Here is a 19,085-nt window from a genome sequence, read left to right as displayed (position 1 = left end):
TGCAAAGCGAAGGCGAGTGAAGACTGTATAGTATATAGTATATACTGTATATACTCAGGAGTCTGCAAAGGAACGACAGATCAAATATCGCTGAATCTTAATCAAGCGCATTGAATATTATTATATTTTCTTTTTTCTGCAGACACATCAAAATTGGTAACAATAATATTATAATATCGTCAGTTCGGCGGTGACGGGTATCTACTTATTTATACCTTTATGGGTTGGTATTATATCTAGATCAACGTTTTCTTACATATATATATATTCTTACATAATATAATATGTACATTATCAAAAATATGATTCAGCAGTTGAGAGGATTCAATGGTATACTTGTAATAGGTTTATTATATAAATTAAAATACAATATTGAAAAAAATGGTGTCTATAAAAAATATTCATTCATAGAACGATTATTAAAAAGGTATGTTAGATTTATGGAAAATAATAATAATAATATTAATAATTACTAATATTACTACACCACACTTTCAAATCTCAATGTTTGTACGTTTTTGTTTTATGGTTAACCAAAAACACCGGAGGTAATTATTTACATTTTCCGAGTGCACAAACGATGCCGTAAATACTCAATGTAGACAGTGTAGTTTTTCATACATATAACATAACATATCAAGTACATATTATTCGTATTTATTTATCGTACTGCTCGGGTAAAACTCTATGGGAAAACACTTGCTTAATAATGAGATTTTATACATCCTATATTTCGCACTGTTCTATAATTATGATTTGGCAACACGTGGGTAAAACTGCGTCGCCGATTTCTCTGTATTATAAAATGAGGATAATTGCGTGTACTTAAGGAGCGGAACGCCAGTGTGCTAATTACCTTTACCGCGTTATGTATGTTATTGTGGCCCAGTAAAAGGACTAGTTATCTTATTGTGGTCAAATAAAATGATAGTGTTTAAGAAAGGTGAATGATGTATATACTATTATTATTTATATGCTCATATGTGCAGCAGCAGCACACTATCAACGTTGAAAATATTATCAAGTATTCTGAGGACCGTAAGACGTGACTGAAGTTACGGAAACGAAACAACGAGCCACCGCGTTACAGTGAAAATAAAAAACATAACTAATTTGTCATAATCGTGTAGCTGTTTGACAAAAAACGTATAACACACTAAAATTTGCAAATGGGTAATTTAAAAAGGGGTGTCATAGCTTTACACCTATTTATAATTATATATAATAAATGTATTTTATTATTAACCCGAATTTTAATACTTATGATAACATATCATAGGTAAGTACTAAGTAGGTATACCTACTACCTAGTATATTATATAAAATTTAGTTAAAAGAATATTCACATTATTATTAGCAATAGGTGTTTGATTTTCCACACATTTATTATAAACTTAAAATTAATAATAAACAGTATTATTGTATGTTATATCAATAGTTTATTGTTAATTTCATCATAATAATTAAAAATAATCAAATACTTTTTTTAAGTTGGTATAACTCAATAATATTTTTAAAATAAGAGTATATTACTTATTATTGTAAAAAACATAATAAACGTAAAACTGATTCAAGTGGAGAGTTTATTTAAAGTACTTACTCATTGTATATACCTATTATTATTATTATTGTTGTTATTACTTACTGCAGCTATATTATATAGCTATTGGTTAATACGCCATAGTGCCATACTATAATAAAAATGTAATAAGAGTACAAAGTAATAGTGTACACATTAATATGTGGCTTTTTATCGTTACCGTTTAACTTTAAACTGTATATTTTAAAATTACTAAGTTTAATAAGCACTATAAAAATGCTTTGGCTGTATAGCATAGATATAGTAGAATAGTACTCATAAAAATAAACGACCAATATTAACGAGTTAACATTTTGTATTTATACTTCAGATTCGATTTTCAATTACATTTCACCGATGCAGTGGTGCAGCTATGTCGGACAGCATATTAAATAAGTAACCAACTACAACCAAAGACATTATTTTTACTTTAAAAAAACATGGCATACACACACATACATACACAAACTCGTAGTCATATATACAGATACATTTATTGTATTATATACATATATTTTATTATGGATGCACTAAGCAGCCCTAATATGTAACCCTAGTTACATATTAATGTATTATTGTATATTTCATTTGAACCATATGATGTTCGAGACTAATGCAGCTTAGTAATATTATATATGTCTCAGAAAAAAAATGGGGAAGTATCATTTTGCGTTTAATCATAATGAATAATGAAAATCTAATCTATCAACAAAAAAAACCTACTCGTCATATTATAGGATAGTAGCTTCCATACCTATAAAAGCCACGTATGTTAAATAAAATTTTATTTATAAAACGTAGGAATGAACAAATGTATTATTATTATAACAATATATATGTTCGTCAAGTAGCTGATTTAAAGACCAGCTGAGAAAACTTTCGGTAATTTAAGGTTTTTTTTTACCTTATCTAAAACAATTAAAATTAATATCATATCATAGATTAATGTTTTTGTTAGAAATGTATAATATATTTTATACACAAGTAAGTATTAAATACACGCAAAAACTAATGGCAAACGCCATTTTATATGCAAGTAAAGCAAAACCGGAATATCATGTAGAAACGCCAAAGTTAACGTAATTACAATATTGTTAACATCTCAATTCTTAATTTGATACATAATATTTCTTAATAGTATATCGATTTTGTAATAAAAGTTAAGTTAACTGATCTTTCTTGGCAATTTACCAGTTTCGTGTTTTTTGCGGCCTCTGTGTAGTGTGACAAAAAAAAGTTTTGCAATCGATTTTTACTTTACTATTTAACGTATATATGTATAAATTACATTATACATTTTACACGTTATGAACAAGATTTTAATCAGAAACCCTTAACGGGTTACGCAAATCATAAGAACCCTCAAAAATCCTAAAACTAAATACTTATAAATTCAAATGATCTCGAATGGTGTAACAATCGAATTAACGATAACCCTATACAATTTTAGTTTAGCTTGAAATATTAATATGACATACAATATTTTGAATATTAATATAGTTATATATATTATGGAATATGGAATGATACATTTGTTCTGAAAATGTTATTAAGAAAGAATTGAATATTATATTAACATGAACTTGTTTAATTAAACAATAATAATTAATAATGTTTTAAATTAAAACTTTAAAATGTTCATAACTATAAACAGCTCTATAGTTTATAGCTTTTATACGTTAAGAAAACGCAACTACAGAATCAAGTGCATTTTTATATGTACCTATTCATTTAAATTATAATAGTAAATATGGTTCGTTTGGTTTTTGATCATATCGAAATAGTACATAAAATAAATTATGTATGTTAGATATGAAATACTATTATATTATTAGGTACAATTTATTTACTATACTATACATCTGATTTTGACAAAATATATATTAAGATATCAATCAAATTTTTGGGCATAGCTATTATTAAATTTACTTTATTACATTGCAGAAAACCTTGGAGATTGGAGAACATGAAATAATATATTTGTATACGAAGAAAAATTCCTAAAACCACTAAAAGTATTCAATTTGTTTATTGGTGACAATATTAAATCATTAAAATCTACTACTATTTGATCTCATCTTATGTACACATACTATGTGCTAATGTTTGGATGTAGATCGAATTTTTAAAAGGACTGCTTCATACGCAGCTGCATAATGCACACAAATATATAATTTGATCGAAACAAAAATAATAACACTACATAATAATAGATATTATATACATTAATTGCACATAGTGAAATTTGTTTTGCAATAAAAAAAAATTTTAAGCTACACGACGAGTAGTATATTTTACCATATTAAATATGAGTAATTTTCCACATATGAATTATAATATTATAAATATTAGATGCGCATTTTAATTATATATGCATAATGCATATCATATCAACACCACTCTAGTACTCTAATCAAAATCTAAAACTATATTAGGTTACCTGAATTACTTACAAATTGCAGTTATATCAATGTGCATATAAGTTTAGAACGGGAGCAAAAAATGTATCGATCAATCGAAAAAAGAAGCGTACCTCAAATAACCGACTGACGAAAATGATGACATGCTATGATATGTGAACTAGCTAACTCGAGTACAATGAACCCATTTGGCAGTGAGATGATTGTTTATTCACACATACATATGCACTTGAGTGTGCGGGTCAAGTCAATCCAACATATATGTAAAGAATAGAGAAATAATAATAAAAACAAATCGCCCATCATATATTCCTTCTTTTGTGAACGCATATTATTATGCACACATGCGGTCTTCAATAATGATATTGGATTGATAACGCCAGTGAAATAGTACAGAGGTCCCCGGGTGGGCGCAGTTGTATTTACAGTATATATATAATGGTACCTATGCTATTGGAAATCAAATTCGAACAGTGCTACATACCAATATTATAATGATATGTAGAATAGTAGCGGTTCTTTTAATCCAACAAAATAAATATGACTTGGTACATTTTTGAAATTTTAATTACACTTACATTGATTGGTTTTACTATTCATATAATAAACTGCATTTATACCCCGGAGATTCGTAGTGAGCATAATATATTATGTCTAAGTATAAAGAGTCTTACAATAGAAAAAAATATATGGAAATTGAAACATTGGAATTAACTACTGAAAATATACTATAGAAAGATAAGATACTATACATATTGATAATAATATTGTTCATTAAATTATATATTAGTATAATATTACTCGATACAAATTGTGTTTCAAAATTATACCCAACACTGAAATTTATAGCTGTAAGAACTCCTGTAGAAGATAATATACTTTAAATCACTAAAAATAAATTAATGAACCAAAATAAAACGGGTCTATAAAAACAAAGTTATCCCTAATTTAAAATTATTTCTATTACATTATTACATAATAAATGTTGCTGTAAATCTGTACATAGTTTAATACGACTCACATGATATTGTATTCATTTCCATGCACATATGTGTATATGACCCAATTATAATCCTTCACACTGATTAATCTCGCTTTTTCCAGCTATATGACTTCCGTTTTCAAGTACTCCTCAGTGTATATGAAAAACAAATTTAACGCAATCTGCCTTCCGACCTACTTATTATTGTAAGTTATAACTATTATTTCCCACTCTCATCTTAAACTAGTCACGCCTACATACTAATATTATTATAAATGCAAATTTAAACACATGAAATTAAAACATAATAAAACAATATTATATATAAGTATAAATAATTCTAAAATACCGTTGATAGAATAATAAGGAGAAATTTAGGTTGTCTTAATAATAATCAATAACTTACATTTATAATATAATAATTAACTGGACGAATAAAGTATTACCGAATAAATAAGTTAAAATTTAAAAAGAATCGATTTGATCATACATTTGAAGGTCACTGTAGTGTACTATATAGCAGGGATAGGTACTTAGTATTAATTACAAATGTAGTTACCATTATTTTATTGAAATTAACAGCTGTCTTCAAAATAATACATTTATTGTAACAGTATGGAATTGAAATAATTATCTATATTTACGAACAGCTTTATTGGAAAATTAAATAAGCAAATTACATAATTATTTTATTTAGTTTTATAACAATATATGCTATAAACATGTACCTATAGGCTATTTGATTTGTTTATCAATTTATTATTATCACAAATCACTAAAGTATTTCTTCATTTTAAACTTATACATGAAATATACATTCACTCGATTGCAGCATAGGGTAGTTTATTTAAGAGTCTATACTTAATATTTTAAAAATACAATTTTACATAATTTGATGTAATTAAAAAAACAGCCGGTTTTAAAAAAAAATTCATATTTTACATCGAAAATATTTTTAATTTTTTATATGATAACATTTAAAATTTTGAATTCCAAACCGAAATATTTTCTTGATTATTTCGGTGTATAAAAATTAATGATTTAGTTATAACTTTATAATTAATTAAAATGTTAGTCTTCTTGACTAAGTTTTAAATATTTATAAGTTATAATTAATCAACTAATCGTTAGAAATTTAACTTTTTATATGTACCAAAATACTCTGATTAGGTACCAATATTGAGTTAAAAATATGTTATCATTCAAAAAAATTAAACAACTTAAAATTTGATAGTACTAAATAATATATTTTTTTACAAAAATTCTGTTTATGACAATAAAATTATGTAAAAAAAATATTTTCAGAACAATGGTTGTAGACAGTTAAATGGATCACCTTGTGTAACCTTAAAATTTATGTATAAGTAAAATTATATTTAAATATGATGGCTTAATTGGTATTACCATTATTATTATATTTAAAACATAAAAACACGCTAAAAATAAAAAGCCATTCCTATAATAAAAAAAAAAATTTCAAGTTTAATTCAGAAAAATAAATATTTTTTTAATTATTTAAATTATATGTACATGAAACGTGAGAACCAGAAAACATTTAGAGAACTTTTTTGTTGATTTGGTTTAACATATAATAGCATATATAATATATTAATGAATAAAATTAAAAGCATCGATAAAAATAAAGTAGATAATAATAATTTTTATAAATGTATTTTTTTCTCATAATATATTATAACAATAATATAATATTCTTATATATTACTATATATATATAATAATTATTCATTTTTATTAACTAATAAAAATTTACACCACTTTAATTTATAACTAAAAATGTATCAGGGTATCAAACGATATATTATAATTGACAATAAATTATGATGCGTATATAGCGTATACAATATTAATTATTATTCTTAGTATTGATTGTCATATATCATAATATGAAAAATAACTAGATATTTCTTTTTTATCCTTCTTATTCATAACATTATTATTTTGAATGGAACAATTAAGTAATACAGTTTTTTCTTCAAATATAGTAATTATGGGTTACATGCTGATTAGAACCTGATATGAACGTCGTGTAGTTTACCTACTCGACAATTTTAATGTAAAAATAAATATTTAAAAAATCAAAACATTTCTGCTATCACAGAAAAAAAGATACGCGTGTATCATCAAAGTTTATCTGAATTTTCAAGGACATATTAAATACATGTTACCTTTTCTACTACCATGTTATGGACACCACTGCCTGTTAGCTCAGGGCAAATTACACTTTAATTACCGGTTTGAAAAAAAAATTATAACAACAATAAAACGTGAACGAATCGTGCGTTACAAAATCGTTAACAAATTGTTAGTATAATAACACAACACCAAACTAGTATCAAGGTCGATGAAATACAATATAAAATACTTTGGCTGTAAGGCGTGATGACTCGGAAAAACGTTTAAGTTTGAAATACCAAGTGCGAAAAAAATCCCAAGTAAATTTAATGAATGTATGATTTTATGGGTACGATCTGATGACAGGTTACTTGACGGATAAATCCATTTCAAGCGGCTGTCCTTAACATCGGTAATATAGTGTAAAGTAAACGTATGATATACGCGTGAAGTACAGAAAAAAACACCTAAACAACATCGACACCAGGCTAGTTAAGTCCAATTATAAGAATATTCATTTTACGTGTTACGATAGCAAATTGGAATTACTAAACTTTAAAATACATTTGAAAGAAATCATCAATACCAGTTACCACATGGCACATATTATATACAATAAACCTTATTTTTTTAATACTATTTCAAAAACAATGCTAAAGCCTGATTGCCTGAAGTATTATAAAACATAAAATCTAGTCATTAAAATGATGAATCCGCTCGACAAGACTTGCAACCATACTGTAATACGCATTAATATTTAATGCATACTTAGATATACGTGAATGTACTGCCACGGCTGCAGTCTACTCGTTAATATTTCGAACGATAATATTATGTTCTACTCACGATGTTATTGCAGTATTTATCCTTCATACGTGTAAATAAATGTATACGTCACGGGATAGGTTTTATGTATGTGAAAAATCCTCGTTTCACTTATAAATACCTGCGGTATTATTATAGATCTGAGTTATTACGATATTGCGGTATAAACATTAATATATATATAGTATAGAATTCTGAATTGGCGCGAGCTTAATATTATAACCATACCGTATAAACTATAAACCATAAACGTATATTAACGAATTCATCTCAATATAACAGCTTCATTTGACATTCATACTACTGCTGGCCACTAAGATAAAACTACATATGATTCGGATTTATCAATTCCGCTGAGCGGCTCTGATCGTGCTCAAGACGTATACTCAGCATGCTTGCCGCGTAAAACTAAAATACCGCAATTCCGTGTGTTTACACTTGTGTGTATGCACTATGCATATTTCAACGCATTTTTTTCATACCATTTTGACAATTACACGCATTTTCCGCGTTTTATGCAGAAATTGCGATTAAATCAAGCGGCCGCCGAAGGTCTCTTATCCCGAGTCCGTACAGTGAAAGTATACCTATACTATACCTACATGTTTCCTTTCCACCAGCTCTACTCTGCCGCTGCACACGGTCAAATCGATAAGTCATTATATTCGTGTCATACAAAAAATACACATACGCAAGTGCACATACGCACGTGCAGTGTTATAGTATGATTAAAAAAAAATATATATGTATAGGTAGATACGCGCCAATACATGGTAATAATGCAGTTATTGCAACGATGGAACCTTGATCCTACATGCATTATATATTATCAGCATAGGTACTATTATAATATATACGCCTGTATAAACCACTACTAACTCCGATTAAACACGATGTCAATCTGTTTTTGGGGTATAACGGAGAAACTTAACGAATAATAATATAACATTGGTCACCGTCGCTTTATTGTTATATTATAGAATATAAATATATACATAATATATAGATAATATAATATAATACAGTATATTATAGTATTCGCGTTAAAAAAATCTACTCTATTACGACGTACTTCCTTTACAAACATCTACCTATATAGTATTATATATATAGGTACTTTATTTTTCTGCGAATATATAATATTATTAAATTATTGGTGTAAGCTGCGTTATATGGCATGTATTTTTATGTTTCACAGAACATAATATTATATAACTATGTACTTTTTACCGAATGCAGTAAACCTGTTGACGACTGAGTACCTTCTGAATATAGTTACTAATTATAATTTTAATAGATTGAGTATGTAGATAAATACGTTAAAAATAAAGTTTTATATTACTAAAATAATATTTACTTTTCAAACTGCGAGTATATTAGGTCTATAATATCTTTTACAATTCAGTTGATCTTTATATGAGCCAATAAATTCCAGCTATTTCAGCTAATTTTTCTTATAAAAATCGTCGAAACTGTAGGATTCTCGTTTTATAGTATGGTATATACCAACGGCGGTAACAATAGTATAATTCGATTTGTTGTAGAAACTTAACGTTTCTGTATAGTGTGCATACTGCATACATATATTTAAATCTATAATATAATAGTCAAAGTCGTTTGATTTCAACATCATTGTATTATTTATATTGATCTATAAATATTTATCCGGTGTGGATCTGGCCTTCATCACACGCCGAATGCCAAAAAAGGGGGGCTCGATACGTGGCCTAGTCTAGCCCACGCGGCGCAACAATGCGAAATGCACGTAATGACGACGATGATGTTTCCCACCCGTCCATAGCGTATATGCACTATGCGCACGCGAGCCATCCTCATTTGGTAACATCGATGTACCTATATAATATATTATATTAGGTTTATACAATTATTTGACAACGACGACTATTCGACCGGCGGCGTATGATAATATGTGTACGCGTTTTGTCGGGATAGGCACGCACCGCACACTGTCCTTCCAGCGACGCCTACTCGAAAAGACAATACGTCGTTCCCGCGTATACCGATCATTATTATTGTATTGCATATTACTGTTATTATTACTATTATTATATATATCCCATGATGAAGAAGAAAAATCCTACGTATACACACACACACACACACACACACACACACACACACTAAATAAAGGGCGTTGTTGCTGTATTTTACGTCATATTAAAAGAGGAAAAACAAACGGGATGCGTATTCCAACGACGAAGATGTGGTATTTGTCACGAGACGCAGCCTCTATAGTTAGAAGACCGGTCAGAAAAGACATCTAATTCAACGAAAAATATATGATTTTGAATGCGAACGAATTCAAATGATCGAAAATATTTGCATATTATATTTTAACAAGTTTTTGAAAATGTATATATTATTATAATTAACACAGTGGCGTAGCCAGGATTTTAAAATGAGGGAGGGGCAAACCCAAAATACTAAAAAAACATAACTAACAATTATTTTTAATAATTTATATTTTGGTTCACTTTTATATTAAGTTGATACAGCCGATGAGAAAGCTACGCCACTGAATAAACAGTCATAATTTGAATTTTTTTTCGTACCACTTCCTATAAATAAGTAAATTAATATCTAGATTTAAAATAGTGATTAAAGTTATTAGTTATTATACTTATTTAATTATTTTAAAAATTGTGTAACAATAATGTATACAAATACTGCTAACCTACTATACACTAATATACTGTGTACTATATTAAATTTTAAATATTAAAATCATACTAATAATTAATTATGTATACCAATATACCATAATAATACCATATTATATGAGATATTTTTAGGTATAATAAATTAATAAAGATATATATTATATCTGTTGCTGCAGATGGTACGCAAAAATGAGATAGAAATATGAATACTCAATAAATTTGTATCATTTTTAAAATACAAATTCATCAACAACGAAATCTATAATGCTATATCTGTATAATATATATTGTGTGATTATAAATATGAAAAAAAAGATCATCTGTTACGTGCTTGTTCGGGTTGACTGACGACTGAAGTCACGTCGTCTTCGTCGTCGCTATCGTTGTCTTTGACTCCAGCCACTATCCGTGTTTGGTGTTTTTTTTTCATCACATGTATTATTTTCCTTATTTTTTGACCGTTAATTTTTTCAACTACGGTCGTCTTCCGTTAATAACAATACTACGTGACGAACACGTATACCCATCCTGTTTCTGTTCTTACTCCGGGTATAGGAATACAACAACGAACAAGAAGTGTATACGTATTACCTACGTTATATATATATATGTATATTCCATACCGAGTAACGTATAATAATATTATATTATTATATTTACTATACAGGGTGTGCGCGTTGTCTTAAGCAGTAACGGGCACGCATCTTCTGCGTGAGTATTCATAATATTTATAAATATTTAAACGAGCACCGTAATTTCATATCACCAGAGGAATTGCGTAAATACACAGATTGTTATTTATACCAGTACGGCAATGAAGTCTCAAGGAATACATACTGAGCAATAAGCACAATGAGTACAGGGCTGAAAGACTAAAAAACGGAAAGATTTCTTCTATACAAGGGATATACAGTATGGGCTGTGTGCGTTTTCCAAATACTGAAATATATTTTCTTTAAAACAGGCAGAAAAACGAAAAAACGCCTGCATATGATATCATTCTGTAAAGCACGCCGTGAGAATGAAAAATAAGTGGCGACGATTGTTCGGTAAAACGCATTAAATTATCTCCTATTGAAACAACAGCTCCCCGTAGACGACCGACAACTATCGAACTGGTTTCGTTATAATAGTGTATATATTTTTTACTCTTCATGTCTCTCGTGCACTGCAGTCCATTTAGTATATTATGTACTCACTACTCGTCATATAAATGTATATAATATAATCTTTAACGCAGGTTGTCTTAAATTAAAATACGATACATCGATATGCACGACAATGTGCCTATACCCAGCAGATTGAACGATGTAGTCGATAATAAAACATTATTATTTGGATTTGAACAAAAACTAAATGAATAAATAAAAAAAACACCTTATGGGAAAGAAATATAATAATAATTTATTAAATATAAAAGTGAAGTGATAAAAATATAATTCATGTAGATTTGACTGCATACTCGATAACAAGTCAATAAGGGAACACAGTAGTATATCATAAATACATGTAACATGCCTAAATGTAAATAGTTATAATTAATATACCTACTATTTATGTTAAAAAAGAAAATAGGTATTTTATGGTATAAAAAATGAAAAAATGAAAAAATTATATTTTCAAATTCTGAAAGTCAATTCTTTTTCAAACTTTGATTTTTCAATTATTACACTACATACATCAATATTATATCAAACATTTAAGCAATTATAAATAATTTTAAAAAAAATTACATAGGTTTGATTATGCCAGGTGACATTTAAGGAATACACGAACAGATTATGTTACAGTATTTGTGTCATTTTTACGCATAACCACAATCTGCTAATATAACTTGCCATGTTGATTTATTAAAATAGAATTTTAACAAAATAATACTATATGATTGTAAAAAAATTTAAACTAGAAGAACTATATTTCTAGAAGCATTTAAACTAGTTATTACTCATATTTTTAATAAAAAAAAAAAAACTTATATCGTTTTCTATTTTATTTGAAAAGAAAAAATATATTCATAGGTACTTTTAAAATAGTTATGTGATATTTAACAATTTTTAAAATAATTTCAATACTGTACTTAAAAAACTACATATTCACAGAAAAATAAAACCGTATAGCTTAATAGTATTTTAATCAAACAAATAGATTTTAAAAACCACATATTTTCTTGATAAACCTATTATAAAAAATGAATATTAACAATATTAATACATATCATATTTATTAATATTATTAATTTAATAAACCAAATAAAACAGTTTATATCATAATTCTATTCAAGAATTTTTATGATATATTAAGTTTATAAATTGTTATTTGCTGGTGTTTATTAATTTGTTATTATGTATTACATAATAATTTATAAATTACTTTTATATTACATAAAGATAACTTCAGATCGAAACTAGTAAATTTCTTATTAAAAATATAATACTATTATTGATTGTAAAATATTATTTTTAAACTATTTATTCATGTGTTATAATTCAATTTTTTTTTAATATTTAATCAGTATACCGCCGTTTCAATATGCGAATATACATATAGTAATGAGTGTGAATAACTTAACACTTTTAACAGAACAATGTGTGAACCGAATTATAATCAACATTTTATCATCGCTCAAATAAATTGCATTCAAAATAATTTTTTTTTTTTTTTGTTCATAGATTTTTGTAGTTTTATATAAATCCAATGAGTTTGTTGACTTTAAAAAAAAAATGTTTAGTTTTATACCTTACACTTAAAGTATACGATTTAAGATAGATATAATGAACGTTTTGTTTTTTAAATAGTAACATAACCTAAAAGAACTATGACAGAATCACATGAATATACATATAAGTATAGACAGGTATGCAGACACGTTACGAAAACAATAGGCAATTTTCGCTAATCACAATAACATGAAAAAAACACATCAAAGTAGACCTCATATAAAAGTTTTCTGGTATTTAGATTCTTACTATGTTTATAATGTTATGTACTACAGTCATTAATTTTTACTAGCTCACACACGACATTCGTGAACAATGTATGCATACTGCAGTGTACAGAGGAAAATGATAATAAACAAAATTATCTCGAAGTAAAAAAAAAAACAAGTTGTGATCATTACTGCATTATTATGGTAGGCCATTATTATATTTATATACACACACTGACCACGACCAACTGTTGTAATAGTTCTCTTCTTATCCCATTCAAAACGTAATTATGGTCAAAAACTTTCTGATAAAAAAAAGAGAAACCAAAATAATATCATCTATCCCTTAGGTGAAAACATCATTGATAACTTTCACTATTTCCGATCGACTGGTTTTTGCGATTCGAAAAAATGTCTACCAGGTAAAAAAAACCTGATTCGCGAGGGATTAATGGAGCAAAACAATACTGTTTAAAATAAACAAATTCGTTATTTTATAATTCTATAAATAATTCACTAAAATTTAGATATTTATTATTTTTTGGTAATGACAGCGAGATATTATTTTTCATCCGCATTAAATAAAACTAAATATCTAATGACCAACCATGAAATCTGATAATATTAATTTATTAAAAACTACAATCATATTAATATTATTATGGTTTAAAATTGGACTTAACAAGTTAAAAACAAAATGATTCATCGATGTTTTGAAAAACTTAAAACTTTTTTCATAGTACGTACACAAATGTCTAAAACACATTTATTTGTAATATCTATCAGTTATTTTAAAATTCTATTTTCAATGTAACATAAACAAATATACAATAGATGAAAAATAAATATATTTTAAAATATTTACTTTTGTTCGATTGATGGGGTTGGTGAAGTCTCGCCCAGGTGCAACGAATAAATATCCGCATTTCACAGCCTTTCTCGTAGCCTGAAACAAAAATTATAATAACATATATTATTATTAAAATAAAAACGCATTAAATTTGAATACATATTTTATTATTTCAAGAAATTATTGTAGAAAATATTGCTTAAGAATTGTTTTAAAAAAATCAAACCGTAATATATTATCTAATAACAAAATAATACGCCTGTTTTTACATCGGTTATTATTATCATTTATAACCATTATTCGTTATTCATAAGTTTTTGAAAACATTTTAGCAAATACAATCCAGTGAAGTATAAAACCAACATAACTTCCTTATCTAGCTTCATCTTGTATAATCAGGTCAAAAGGTTATAATTTGCCTACAAGTCAACGACGCGGTTATAGTATAGCATAGTCGGTATATACTCGTATATGAATATAAGCACTTGTAGGTCTTCTATAATTCATTACCTGTCATATCTGATGGATTATTGAGAAATTTTAACGACTTCTTAGATTTATCACAGGATTAGTGAAAGAAAAGGCTTAACAAGGAAGACTTTCGACACGCATTTTGCTCTAATTTTAATTGTATTTAACATATATTAAAGTTTTAAAATGTAATAAATACAATATGATAAATATTAAATATATTTACTTATTGCTTAATATACAGAGTGTAATAGAACTATTTAAAAATATAGTAGGTAACATTTGTATTGAAAATTTGTCAAATAGTATCGTTACACCTTATATATTAAGAGAATAATACAATTAACCAACGAAAACAACATATATTATAATTATATCTATAAATTAGATGTAATTTTCTATCCTGCTATACACAGCTACTACTGTTTTGTTGTTCGACCTAAGCTAACGAGTGTTGTAAACAGCAAAGTAATTAAAAAAACAGTTGTTTTATTATTCGCCCAGACGCGCGACGTAATAAGCATGTTTCAATGTGGTCGCGAAAAAAAATTAAATTACACCTATTCAGTTGCACCGTTGTGCGTAAAAGTATTGTTGGCATGAACCGTGAAACCGTCACAGCGAGTTTTCAAATTCTCATTTTACATATATATTTTACATATAACATTTATATTATTTATGCACAAATAGTGTGAAAAAAACAACACGCTCGAATAATATGCAATTCATATTATCGTCATACACCCATACCGGCCAAACTTCGAATTTTAAAAATTTTTAAAGGCTTTTAGATTTAGATACTCGATATATTTTTAAAGATAACTACCTAGTATCTACTATAGATATCTACTTTTTCTAATACAAAAATTACATATGATTAAGTTCATCTTTAGTATTCTGTTAAGATAGGTGTCTATTTACTGTTTTTAAATTTATCTAACATAAAAATATACAACCATTTTTAAATTATTAGAGATCTAAATTATATTACTTTAAATATTTTTACTAAGAATTATTTAAACTTAATACCAATATTGAAAAATGATCAATTTATTGTATTTAATTTAAACCACGGCACTACGGTAGTTGTAGCAATTATTCTCAAAAATAACAGCCGAAAATGTCCTGGGGTGCTCTATTTAGTTTCTAAAACTCAACGTCCAACACCTATATGTTCCAAATACAAGTTCATGATATTAACGTTATATTATAATAACTCGTCTGTGTAATGTATATTTTCTACCAAAATAATTTAGGATTGTATTACGTTCTACTAAAAAAAAAAAGTATAGAGAAAATCGCAATTACTCATATATTATAAATTATAATATAATAATATTCATACGCGTGTGTGTTGACATTTATTTCTCGTTCGTTTTATACAAGCACGTTGCTGTCTGAACATTATTTATTGTACGAACCGTATAGAAAAAAAAATAATAACACTATATATTATACATTATTATATACACCATCACGTTCATAACTACTCGCATTGCAACACATTTGACTCAAATTGTATAAATATATATTATATATATATTATTTAACATTATTATGTACCTATCATATAATATTGTATTATTAAATGCATAATTTCATGATATTAAACCGCTGTTATAGCTAGTGTTGTGAGTCGGATACTACATCGATCAACATATTGATTGATAATGAAATAAAAAGGTTCGGCTTCAAAGGTCTATAACAAGTAGACCTCGGTGAACAATGGGAAAAGTTTCGACTATATAATGTAGTATTTATATGTATACTATACCTTACTATAATACATATACCTACATAGTATGCCAATATTGACAATATGATTCCAATGACACTATATATAATATAGATTATGTAGAATAATATGTTTTAAACAGTGAGCACTGCAAGTTCGTCGACCTACACAGTCCTTGAAATTATATACTAACTTTTATCAGGCTTAAAGTATTAATAGTAAATCATATCTTAAAATAACATACCATTCATAATTAAAATTATTCACACTTAGGCTTTCATGAGTAAAACTTTTATAACTGATAAAACTTTTTGGTTTTAAAAAGAGTTATAACTTAAAAGTATATCTCATTTTTATTAATATGATTAAAGTTAACTTACTATACAAAAGTAATACCATAGTACTTCTAAAGATAATAAATATATAAGGTACTAATAATTTTATTTTTTAATAACAGTTTAAATAACAATTTTTTAAATAATTCATACTTAAATTTCTCGTTTGAATATAATCGATCCAAGATTAATTATTATTTTCGACGTAAAAAAGCAGTTAACTGTTTAAGTATGTGGTCATAACTTGCGTTAATCGAATTCAGTCAAACACAATGTACAATCACCAAGAAATTTGTATGTATCATAATAATAATGCAAAATAAAGTAAAATAGGTGCTGAGAGTAAATGTATGATCTACGTAAAAATTGTTTTAAAATGTACATTCTACGAACTATTAGACCAGCCTAATCATGGCAGTAATATTGCAGCGTGTTCGGTGCATAGAGCTATGACTGCACTCGTTTTATATATTATAATAACGGAAGTCTATGAGATTTTAAACGTAATTATTACAAACATTTCCCTACCCGTAGTTCCCCAAGCCTATCAGCTGTACCTGCATATTTAAAATACATACCTCGCTAACAGCCTTTGAGGGGGGAGGGGTATATTATATATTATGTGCGTAAACTTAACGTATTATATAATATTAATTATTATTTTATTTCTATTTCTATATGTACATATATACGATGTGCGTATTGTGTCTATTTCCGAATTTTACCATATATAAACGAAGCTGATTGAGGAGAGTCGTATGATTATATAAACATGAACCGTAAAGTAGGAAAAATATTAAAGTCACATTACACCCGCCTAGTGTGACAACGATAGTTCTCACACATCGTGTTAATAATGTTCGGCGACCTTGACCTACAGTAACGCGCGTCGGTCAAACGATGTGTGATAAGTGTTTTGCTCTCGTCGCTCCAAGTTCTTTCGTAGCAGCGGCGAATGTACGTGGACTGAGAAATACGTGTGTAAGTACAGGCAATAGTATATTGTATTAATAATATTATTATTATAGAGGACTGTCGGTGGCTTTGTGGATTTCCATCATAACAAAAAAGACAAGTACGACTGATTAAGAACACACCATAATGCGATACATATGCGATGAATTTAGATTACAAACGAATTAGTCGTCAACAACGAAGTTCCACATAATTTGTTTTAGAAAAATTATGGGAACCTCCTTCTATTCCTAAATACGCTACTGATCATTGTCGAATGTAATGATAAACAATAGCATGGTAGATATTTATATAAAATATATATTGTTCAGACATAAATTTAACATTTTTTTAAATCAATAGGTAATTGTAACAATATTTTTAAAAGTAGTAATAACTAATAATTAAGAGTTTTAGTTAACCAATGAATAACATCATAATGTAAGAGTACCTACATATTATAGAAATTATATTAAGCAAATTGTTATATGTATATCATATTCAATATTTAATGAATAGTAGGCTTGACAATTTTAATTTTGAATTCAAAAAGCACAATATATATAAAAAAAAATATACGTGCGTATTCTCATAACTTACAATATTTTCACTATTTATTATTATATTATAGTCATAATGCTGTACCTATAGTCGGCTAGTCAAACAGTACTATCATATTATACTCGTATATTATAATAAAATTAAAATAACTATATTTATGAAGTATCTACTTATCTAATACATAAAATAACGCGTTTATGGAATTTGATTAAAGAATTTTTAACAAATGCACATTAAATTTCGTAAATAAAAAAATAAAATTAAGAATATCATAATAAGAAATAAGAATTCATATTTAAAATGATCACACAATGTTGTACCACTTAAATCAATAAAAGAAGTTGGTTTTATAGTTATATGCAATATCACTGATTTTTAACAGTTTCGATCCATTAAAAACTTTAAAATGGCTTGATAAGTACGCAAGTGTAGTTCTTATGACAATGCAGATTCGAACTCATCCTATAAGATAATTTATTAAAATAATTCATATCTTTACTGTAGCTTGATTTATTTAATTTTAAATTATTATATAATATATTAAGTTTATAATATAATGCATATAATAAATTCTAATTAATAACTGTTAATTATTATATTTATATACATATTTTTTTTTTTATTGATCGAAAA

General features: G+C 26.9%; 1 protein-coding gene across 2 annotated transcripts in view; it reads right to left on the bottom strand.

Annotated features, from left to right (window-relative positions):
• The window catches only part of LOC132923174 (protein outspread-like), an 86,211-nt gene that overhangs the window by 54,481 nt on the left and 12,645 nt on the right, over positions 1-19,085 (bottom strand). For both annotated transcript variants that reach the window (XM_060987023.1, XM_060987024.1), the window contains exon 2: positions 14,412-14,492. In XM_060987023.1, the coding sequence (XP_060843006.1) occupies positions 14,412-14,492 (81 nt within the window). The remainder of the gene's footprint in view (positions 1-14,411; positions 14,493-19,085) is intronic.

Source organism: Rhopalosiphum padi, chromosome 2 (assembly GCF_020882245.1).
Source record: "Rhopalosiphum padi isolate XX-2018 chromosome 2, ASM2088224v1, whole genome shotgun sequence".
In the NCBI taxonomy this organism is placed as follows: Eukaryota; Metazoa; Arthropoda; class Insecta; order Hemiptera; family Aphididae; genus Rhopalosiphum; species Rhopalosiphum padi.
This window is presented reverse-complemented; position numbering and strand designations above follow the sequence as displayed.